The sequence below is a fragment of the Fundulus heteroclitus genome, unplaced genomic scaffold (genome assembly GCF_011125445.2).
Source record: "Fundulus heteroclitus isolate FHET01 unplaced genomic scaffold, MU-UCD_Fhet_4.1 scaffold_287, whole genome shotgun sequence".
NCBI lineage: Eukaryota > Metazoa > Chordata > Actinopteri > Cyprinodontiformes > Fundulidae > Fundulus > Fundulus heteroclitus.
In genome coordinates this window covers 18,901-29,052 of record NW_023396697.1, presented here as the reverse complement: position 1 = coordinate 29,052, position 10,152 = coordinate 18,901, and the positions used below count along the sequence as shown (strand labels likewise).

At 43.1% G+C, this 10,152-nt stretch overlaps 2 protein-coding genes across 2 annotated transcripts; both read right to left on the bottom strand.

The window, feature by feature from the left end:
* Positions 1 to 579: 579 nt before the first annotated feature.
* LOC118559450 lies at positions 580 to 2,577 on the bottom strand. Its single transcript, XM_036130172.1, has 8 exons — positions 2,551 to 2,577; positions 2,409 to 2,510; positions 2,149 to 2,339; positions 1,937 to 2,067; positions 1,733 to 1,822; positions 1,557 to 1,646; positions 943 to 1,151; positions 580 to 861 (listed from the first exon to the last, which is right to left on the bottom strand). The coding sequence occupies exons 1-8, from the start codon at positions 2,575 to 2,577 to the stop codon at positions 580 to 582; spliced, it is 1,122 nt and encodes a 373-aa protein (XP_035986065.1).
* Positions 2,578 to 5,008: 2,431 nt separating this feature from the next.
* LOC118559449 (protein ALP1-like) lies at positions 5,009 to 6,153 on the bottom strand. The gene is made up of 2 exons (XM_036130171.1): positions 5,335 to 6,153; positions 5,009 to 5,227 (listed from the first exon to the last, which is right to left on the bottom strand). Exons 1-2 carry the CDS (start codon positions 6,151 to 6,153, stop codon positions 5,009 to 5,011), a joined length of 1,038 nt encoding a protein of 345 aa, XP_035986064.1.
* Positions 6,154 to 10,152: the final 3,999 nt, after the last annotated feature.

The window sequence follows — 10,152 nt, the reverse complement described above, 5'->3', positions numbered from 1 at the left end:
GCCGCCGTTGCTCTCTCTTGATCCGTACAGGCCCGAAACAATATGCGACGTCTTTGCTCATAACAAAATGTGAGCCCTGAAATCTTCTGCCTCCGAGCGGCTGAGCCCGGTGGGAAAGTAGCGTTGAAGTTAGCATGCGTTGTGTTGTGATGCCTTCTTAAATTATACTCTTTACACACGGCGAGGCACTCGTTGCAGATTAAGCACACAGGATTCGCATCAACTGCAATAAACGCGTATTTCTCTGTCCATTCATTGTTGAACTGCCTGTTCTCCGAGTCAACTTTTCTTTTTTTTAAGGTAGAGAGAGACATTTTGTCTTGTTAGCCAATCCTTCACGCTTGACAGATAAAAGTCAGAGAATTGAATAAGAGCGCGCCGTGAATGGTGATTTTTGATTGGTCATGTGCGGTCTCCCAAAATATATGTCCGACGAAAACAGGTATTTGTTTTTGTATTCCTGTTTTTCCACCATGACTTAAACGTGCGCATCCCGCCCCCTACTGCACGAGAGAACGTGCAGTTAGTCATATTCATGCACTATGTAAGACTATCAGTATGTAATAATCACAGTACACTCTAGGGGCCGGTACAAAAACCCAAAGGGGCCGGACCCGGCCCTGGGGCCGCCATTTGAATAGCCCGGCTGTAAGGGATCCACAAGAACAGCCGACAAGAGAAGAAGGGGTCGGGGGACGCTGGAGGCTGATGATAGACCGGCCGGGGCTGGGGAGGAAACCACCAGAGGTTGAGGTTGGCGGTGAGACACGACCTCCCCAGACGGTCCCTCATAAACAGCGTCCGGCCGATCCAGTCCTGCTGCTCTGAGCTGAGAGCTGCCCGCCAGGACTCAGGCAGCAGCTGCAGAAGGAAGACGACATTTTAACTTGTGACTGAGCCTGATGCAGGAAGTTCTAGAAGAGTTCCTCTCTGTCAGCTCACCTCAGCAGCAGAGAGAGGATCCCGTCTGAGCTGGGCGTCCTGTCTGCTGGGCGGCTCTGGAGGGTCCAGCGGCTGAACGGAGGCTCTGCCTTCTGCCGAGGCCTCCAGCAGCTCCTGGTCAGTTGGGTCCCCCAGCTCAGCGGAGATGGCAGGTTCCCCCTGAGGCAAGGAGGAGGTGGAAGGACCTGCCTCAGCATCTTTATCTGAAGCTGAAGAACAAGAGACACGTCTCAGTGAAACATCAGTTATTCCTGCAGCTCCGACACGCAAACATGTCTGGAAGAAGGGAAGCAGCCAAAGAAGAAGAAGCAGCTGAATGCTGGTTATGATTAACGCTGCAAAGAGTGGATGAGGGAAGCACTCTGGTGGAAAGCAAACAAACAGGTGGAGATAATCTACAGGTGGTGGATGAGGACCTGACAAGTGAGCGGCACCAGCCCAGTTAGTGATGAGCTACAGCTACTGGCCACAAGCAAATGATTGACTCAAAACTTACTGCTTCAGCTCAGGTTCGTCTGATTTTGACAATATTTGAGAAATAAAACGGGAGAAAAATGGTCAGCATTGGTTGCAGCATTTTTGTCAGCAGTTCGTCTAATTGTCACATTACTCACACTTCTCCGTGTCGCCACTGGCCCTCATCAGCTCCTCGTCGCTGGGCTCCACAGGGGGCCTGGGCGGGAGGAGCTGGTCTTGGGTTTCTGCTGGAAATGAAGTTATATCATCAAACATTGCATCATAGCAGAGAATCCCAGCATGCTCAGTGCAGCTCCTGTGAATTTCATCTCACCTGGAACTGCAGGCTTAGTTGAGGAGCTGAGCTTCTTCAACGCAGCCTGGATCTCCACCCCAGACAGAGAACGCCGTGACGACACGAAGGCTGCAAAGCGGAAAGCAGAAAACGTGATTTTTATATTCCATTAAACCTTAAAAACTGCAGCTAACACTGAGGAATAATTTGGTTGTCTTAGAAAATTGGATTTTAGAAAAGGACAAACTGTGATGCGAGCTCCTGTGGTGCTGCTGCTGGCGGCCCTCTGCCTGTCCCTGCGGCGAACGTAGCCCACAGCCTTCTCCATGTGGGAGCCTGGAGCAGGAGACGTCCGCTGCAGGTAGTCCACCACCCTGAACTGATGAGACAGACGGTCAGCTGACTGACAGGGCAGCAGATGCTAAACATACACAGGTTCCAACGTTTTGTCATACCGGGTTTTCTGAGGGTCCTCAGAATCATAGAGTCTCTCCAGGGTCTCATATTTAAAGTCCCCAAAGCCAACAAGGGCCCATCCCTTCTGGCCAGGATGAGATGACTTGGCCTGCGCCTCCTCAAAGGCCCGGTGGAACCTGACTGCCTCCATGAAGTCAGGGTAGACTGAGGCGTAGTGCAGGAGGGCGTCCTGCAAGTAGGCAGACAGGATTAAGACTGAACAGAACAAAATGGTTTCTAATGGCAGACCAGGTCCTACCTTGTTGACTATGAGGGGAGACTGTGACCCTGTCCTCTCGCGCTCCTTCTGGTGGGAGGAGACCAGATTGACGGCGTAGCCCACGTCGTTCTCCAGCAGCCACTGCAGGGTTTCCCTGAGTATTTCCCAAACTGCAGGGTGCAGAGGATGAGGGTGGGGTTGGAGGCATCCCCACCCTCGCTGACGACGCGGGCTCGCGCCTCCACCTCCTCTATGGGTCTGGCCCTTTCCCTCTGGGCTCCCCTCTGAGACCCCTATCCCTGAGCCTCTTTAGAGGCTCTTAGGATGAGGGTCCCATTAGGGAGCCTGTGAAATGTTGGATATTCAGACTAAAAACATGAAATTTTAATATTTATAAAATGAGAGAAATTAAATTATAGTTGCACATAATATTTCCAGCTGCTACAGTATTATAGTGATGAAGTTTAACTTCCAGCAATCTCTACTAGATCTCCAAAGTGTAATCTGGAGAAATGATAAAAGGAAAACAGTGAAAGTCCAGCTGTTTTATCAGTGGATTCATGGAAAGCTTTCCCAGGCCTCCTCTCTCCAGCACTGCCTCAGTTTCAATAGAAAACACTCAGGGAATTAAGAGCAGACTAAACCCTGTAAACTACACAGTTAAGGCATGATTTAACTAGTTTTCAGCAGCTTCCAATCCGTTTTTAACTGTTCTGTTCTACAGCTAAATAACTCTCTTCAAACAATAAATAATGACAAAGACGTTTCTCACGGGAACCGATGTGACCAGTTAAACTAGCTGACCATCAGGTTTTCCGTCCTAAACACAGATGGTCCATATAAAAATGCAATCCATCAAAGCTCTACCTAATGACATTTCTGACGACAACCGACGGGGCTTGATGTGAAAAAGTTAAGTTGGCTGCTGAAACGTCAAAACGCGTTTCAGCAGCAGGCACCTGATGACAGATCTGCTGGCTGGGGGTGGGAGTACAAAAAGAGGGCCATTCTACATGCAACATGAATAGTATAATCCTGCACTACTAGCTTTCTCCAGAACTGTATTTTATACAATAAATAAATCCATATGCTACAGTGACTCATCATGACTCAAAATAGAACGATGAACAGAATGTTTATTTGGACGTGCACAAAAAACAAACGGGCTTTGCATTACTGCAAAACCACCTAAGCCCACCAGAGGATAAAACATAGCAGGAAACAAGCAATTAAAGAATAGTTTAACCTACCTTGTAGAACCCACAGGAGAACTGAAGACCTTAACATTCGTACGGATCTGCAAGGGGCAAGCATCCATTCTCTCCGAGGCCTTTTTCCATTTCTTGGCCCCTGGTCGTTTGCCAGTTGAAAAGTGGAATTTTATGCAGATGTCTTGGTCATCTCCAAACATTAAATATAAAACAGTTTAATGTGGAGCTAAGCTATGTGTGTATACAGTAGGGGTGGGTGTTGCCAAAGAAGTCACGATGCATCACAATACTTGAATTATTGCGATGCATTGAGATATTTTCAATGAACACTGTTAAAAATAACAGCCATTAGCAGTGACTGACTGGCTGTGTATGATCTGGATAGTGTCTTCAATTGATGCATAACTGAAAGAAACTGAATTCATACATAGCTGTATTTATTGAAACGACTTTTGGAGGTATTGCCATGAAAGCAAATATTACTGTTACTGGAGTGGACACACTGTCAAAAAGGGCTTAGGAAAGAGAGTCGGAAAAGCATGGACAGATTATTTAATGTATTGGAGATTATGGTGGACAGATTATAATTTTTTTTATTTTTATTTTTTTACAAGTTCAGGTTCTGTGTTGCTGTTATTCTTAAATTAAATTATTAAATTGTTTATAAAAGTTATTGTTGTCGGTGTGTTCTTAAAGTCTTTTAACCTTTTACATTATCTGTTTCATCACTTCTTTACAATTTAAGTAAACTTAGAACAACTCAGTGACATCAATTTATTTTTAGAGAAGCAAGTATTTACAATAAACTATCAAACATTTTAACTATTTACATTAGATTTTCAAATTACTTATACAACTATTTACAGAAGATATAAAATAAATATTACTAAAGAGTGTGTATATATGTATATAGATATGGTAAATGGACTGAACTTATATAGTGCTTTTCCAGTCATGCTGACCACCCAAAGCGCTGTACACTATAGCCACATTCACCCAGTCGCTCTCACTAACGCACACACATTTATACACCGAGACGCAGCTCGGTAGGCAACTTGGGGTTAAGTGCCTTGCCCAAGGGCACATTGACATGTGGCAAGGGGAAGCTGGAATCGAACCCACAACCTTCTGGTTGCCAGACGACTACTCAAGCCACAGTCGCCCTGATATATATATATATATATAAAAAATGGGATGCCACACAGATGACCTTGGAGTCTTCTGACTGCGAGTGGGACATAATCTGGGGGGTGGGGGATGCGCCTCTCTCCACTGTTCACTACATCGTCCATCAGGGTTTGCAGGGCTGACCCAATCGACGGCTGCCATGTTACTAAAAATGTTTAAGAAGAAGCAGAAAATGACTTTACTACAACTGTTTTCATAACCCTTAAATGAGAACAGCTAAAAAGTGATTATACTTGCCATCTAAATGTAATCGTGGTCGGGTAGAACCTCCTCCAGGGCAGGCACCTCGGGAGACAGCTGGTCCCGCCAGGGAGCACCACTGACTGTCTCCAACACGTTCTCCCCCTCCTCATCCTCTGGCATGTTGTCCTGCATGTCGTCCTGCACTTCATCCTCTGGGGCCATGATGTCCCCGGCTCCTAGGCAGATGTTGTGCAGGACAGCACATGCCGTTATGACCTGTAGAAAAAAGAAGACAAAAACAATTAATATTAGATTTGAATAAATTACTTTAAAGGTTTTTATCATTTAATAATAAGCAATAATTCTCTCATATAGTAACATACCTGAGGCACAAAGGTGTGGTGCACCTCCAGCGCTTGGAGGAAGATGGCCCTGAACCTCGTCTTCATCATCCCAAAGTCTATGATGGAGCGTGCCCTGGAATGATGGCTGTTAAAGTGCTGGGCTCCCACACCTTCTACCGGCCGCTTGAAGGGAGTGATGAGGGGGAGTGGGGGTTGCAGACACGGGTACCCACCATCTGCCAAGATGAAGTGGCCCGGAGGAGGGTAGATGCCCCGCCTGTACAATGGGCTGTGCCGGAGCACTCTGGAGTCATGCACCGACCCCGGCCAGCCCACGTATGTGTCGATAAAGCGGCCCTGATGGTCACAAACTGCCTGCAGGATGATGGAGGAGAAAAGTTTCCTGTTGCGATAGCAGTGACTTTCAGGACCGCTTGGAGGCTTGATCCTCACATGGCAGCCGTCGATCGCTCCAGCAGCTTTGAGAAAAGCTCTGTGTCTTGCCAGCCCTTTAAACCCCTGGGTTACTGCTGCCAGGTCTTCTGGAGTTTTGGGGAGGCAGAGGACTCGGTGGCGGATGGCCACCACCTCCTCAGTAACCCGGTGAACGATGCGGTGAACTGTGGAGCGAGGCATCCCGAACACCCGAGCCACCACTCTGTAGGATGCCCCACTCGCCAGCCAGAAGAGGAAGACCAAGGTCTCTATTGTGGCCCCCCATCCGTGTCGTCTTTCCTGGCAGAAAAGCTCCATCAGCACCGCCAGAGACTGTCTGCTCAGCCGAAAATCTGGTGTGGTGTCATGATCGTTGAAAAATATCTGGAGAACGGGAACATTTAAATTGATGCGGCAGTACATCGGCCTTGTCTGGATAGAGACATGAAGATTAGGAACAACAGGATTAGATGATAGCAATTTCATTTTAGCTGATACAATTCTAGTGAATGTTAACCCCTTAATGCCTGGTGTTGCTAATTTGTAACCAAACAATTCTGGCCTTTACTTATTTTACTTCATCTAGATCCGCTATTTAACTTTTTATTTTTTTTTCGTTTTTATATTTAGATTTATTTTCCCTGTATTCTTTTTTCGTTATATAATTGCAAATAAAATTAGGCAGTAAGGGGATAACAATTTAGACAAATAATTATTTATTTCGTTTGGCTTCTCAACACATTAGTGATAGTGAAAGTAGTGACTTAAAGGGGAAGTCCGGTCAACAAGGAAAAATCAGGGTATCATTAGCTATAACTAAAACTAATACGTTTGTGGTTATTTAATGAACTTATCTTTAATCAATAAGAAAATAAAAACATAAATTGTCGTCTGAATCACTGTGTATGGGGGCTGACATTACTGCCCATATTTGGGCAGTAAGGGGCGTTTGACATCACATCCTGGGTCGTGGAAAAGCGGAAGCGGCAACAGCATTTCTCTCCGCTTTCCATGCAAAGTCAATAGGAGCCGTTCTACACAGCTGCGATCATCAACAATTTTTTTCGGATTTCCAGAGGACTTCACCGCTGACATTCCCAAGAGCTATTGTTACAGCAACAATGCCCACGTGCATGGCCATCGGATGTTCCAACACAACTGGTAAAAGTGGAAAAAACATTGCTTATTTCAACTTCCCGATTCATGAGCCACCGGGCTCGGTGCTGGATTGCCAACTTGAATAGAGCGGATTTGCCATCTAACTTCTGGCCAGAGAGAAAACACGTCATATGCAGTGACCATTTTGACCACAAACTGATGAACAATTAAAAAGCACCCAAACAGTGCCAAATTATAATTATTTCAATTTATATTTTTTTCCGGTTAATGACCTTTTAATTTAATCCCCAAAGTGTGAATTCATTGCCAGTCAAGCTACTAAAGCCATCAAGCAAATTTAACACTATATGTCCTGCAGAAACTATATACAAATAACTGATAGCTTCAACAAACTGTTAGTATATTAACAATATATTAATATATAACATTTAAAACTTACATTAAGTCTAGTGATGCTGGCTGATGCCATATAGGTCCAACACCTCTGATGCCTTGCACTGCTTGCTCCCACTGAAAGCGAATCTGTACTTTTTATTTTCTAGGTGGCACTAATACGCGATGCGTATTAGTGCCACCTTCTGCTTCAGAGAGGGAATCAGACCTGAAATAAAAATCGATGCACCTGACCTCAACACTGGGGAAAAATAAAAAACTATAGGCTACATTAAACTGATAAGACAAAGATTAAAAGAAATAGGCTACATTATGTTTTTCACTTATGTCTAATGCCTTTTAAGATAATTTTCCAAATCAAATACTTTATGGTGTTTTATTATGATTGCAATTGATTTGTTCAGCTTTACTTGATGTATCATTTTGAGATTTTATTGTATTTTAGCTTGTGCTATATAAATTAAGTTTATTAAATATTACCTATTAGAAACAATACAAGAGGACTACCATTCTTAATATACAAATGATAATCAAAAATTCGTCAAAGAACGAGTTACACAAACCTGACATAATTAACAATTACATAACAATTAAGTTAATAGAACTTTATTTAAACTTTGAGTTTACGCTACTTAATCTGTTTAATTTGAACATTCGGGTGTACTATGTGTGAAGCATGCTTGTTGGAAAAAAAAAAAAGATGGTGTCCCTGCCATTGTGTAGTAAAAAAAGAAAAATATAACTGTTGCTTGCGTTGTCACACAATGAGCTAAGAACAGGCTTTACTTCACTTGAGTAACTTCAAACTAACTTAAAAAAAATACGTAAATGAATAAATTGTCTTGTATTATATTATATCCTCTTTACAATATATTTTCCTAAACATATATTCAACATTGCACGCTATTCTCTTCATGGAAGCCCAATGATTGCATTTGCAAAATCAAATCCAGATTTTCCAAAAATCAAATCTTAAAAAAATTGTAAATTCAAATGAATCCATTTATCGCCCAGCCCTATCCCCAGCTTACTCCCCGGGTGCTGTAAAATAAAAAGCTGTCCACTGATTCCTAAGGGATTGGTCAAATGCTGAAGACAAATTTCATTAGACTGTGCAATTCCTTTACTGGTGCTGCATGATCAGGGCTCAGACAACCATAATCAACTCCACCCAGCCTCATCATGGACTGTTCACCCTGCTGCCCTCTGGCACGAGGTTTAGCTGTTTCAGATTCAGAACAATCAGGTTCCACTTTACAAGGACACTGAACTCTGTTGCATTGTAACTTTGAACTGCATTATCATGTGGACCTTTCATTGCTGCATTACATCCTGCTGCTACATATACTTGTACTATTTATATTGCCTTACACATAACTTTTTCTGTACATATAAAATGTCTGTTTTGATTGCTTCTCCATTCTTGACAAATGTCACAATGTTTATCAGTTTGTTTCTTTGATGTACCATCTGCCTTATCATTTGGTCCTATGATTGTTTCAGTACACCATACTGCTACATATACTTGCACTATCTGTATATTTAAGATTTTTTTTGTTTGGTAGAGGGGTGCTGCTGCTTCTCTGAAAAATTACACGTATGTGTCTTTTGTCTTCTGTTTTTACTTGAAGTCTTGCAACAAAATGTTGCTTAAATGTACATTGTAAATGAAGTTGAATGACAATAAAGTGTTGAAATGTAAAGTCTAAGTCTAATTGCTATGAGAAAGATTTTCTTTCTTTAAACAAGCACAGTTATTTGTTATAGGAGGTTAATAAATGCTTCATATTCCCTGTTACACTCTCACCTCCAGTTTTAAACTTCATGTCATATTTTTGCTTCTCTTTAAACATGCGGAACATGTTTTACAGCATCACCTTTCCAATACATGAGAAAAAAAATCAGCTGAAATATAGATCTTGAATTAAATAAAGCAATGACTGCTGCTGGAGGCGAGGTAATAATGCTCTCGTCATTTTTTTAAATAATTAAAACCAATGAAGTTATATCTTGGAAGATAAATGTTGGAAAATAGCATAATTTTATTCAATCCCAACCCCAATTATCCTAGATAACTGACTTTTAAAGTAGTAATAAGGACACCTAGTGTTTCCAATCGGAACAACACACAAAACAGATTGCATTCCTGCCCCCACCCACCCACCCACTTACCCATCACAACGTACTCCTCTGTCTAGATTTAAAGGAGAAGTCCGGTCAAAATCAGAATTCAAACTGCTGAAAGTACTTTAAATATAAAACTACTACATACTGTGCAAAAAATTATAAGTTTTTTTAATTATGAATAATTTTCATTTAATCATGTTTATGTGGAGGAATCCATCTTGGTCAAGAATAGTACTGTCACCTCCCATTTTTTGACGTCACTCGGCGGACCCGCAGTTGAGCAAGTTTCAATGCTCTGTTTGTCACGGCGCACTATTTTCCAAGATGGCACCGACTGGTGCTCTGTACGAAGCAGAGAGTGATGAAGTACTAAGTGACAGTGATGGGAGCTCTGTGGAGCTATCATCATCTGATAGCGATATGGATTTTTTTAGAAGAGTTTCTTGACAGAAACCGGACTTTTGACGGAATCCAGCCTACCCATTTCCAGTGCAAACTCAGTCGGGTCCTACAGTATATATGTATACACGCGTGTGTGTGTGTGTGTGTGTGCGCGCTCCGCCGCAGCACGGCTTTGCCGGCGCTGCAGCGGAGCGCGCACACACACACAGCGGAGGAGAGATCGCTGAAGTGATTTAAGTTATATATTTGCCCTCTAGTAAATAGGGCAGGTGGTCATTATTGTATAAATATTAAAATATAAGAGCGTTCCAGCACATGCTGGGGCGGAGGGATACCACATCACATGTGGTATCCCTCCGCCCCTCTGCTCGGTGACCATCC

Coding starts and splice junctions, on each gene's coding strand:
- LOC118559450 (XM_036130172.1), bottom strand. CDS start 2,577: ATGCCTCCAACCCCACCCTCATCCTCT. Junction 2,340..2,408: donor CTCCCCTCATAGTCAACAAG/GTAGGACCTGGT, acceptor GCCTACTTGCAG/GACGCCCTCCTGCACTACGC. Junction 862..942: donor ATCCTCTCTCTGCTGCTGAG/GTGAGCTGACAG, acceptor TTCCTTCTGCAG/CTGCTGCCTGAGTCCTGGCG.
- LOC118559449 (XM_036130171.1), bottom strand. CDS start 6,153: ATGTACTGCCGCATCAATTTAAATGTTCCCGTTCTCCAGATATTTTTC. Junction 5,228..5,334: donor ACCACACCTTTGTGCCTCAG/GTATGTTACTAT, acceptor TTTTTTCTACAG/GTCATAACGGCATGTGCTGT.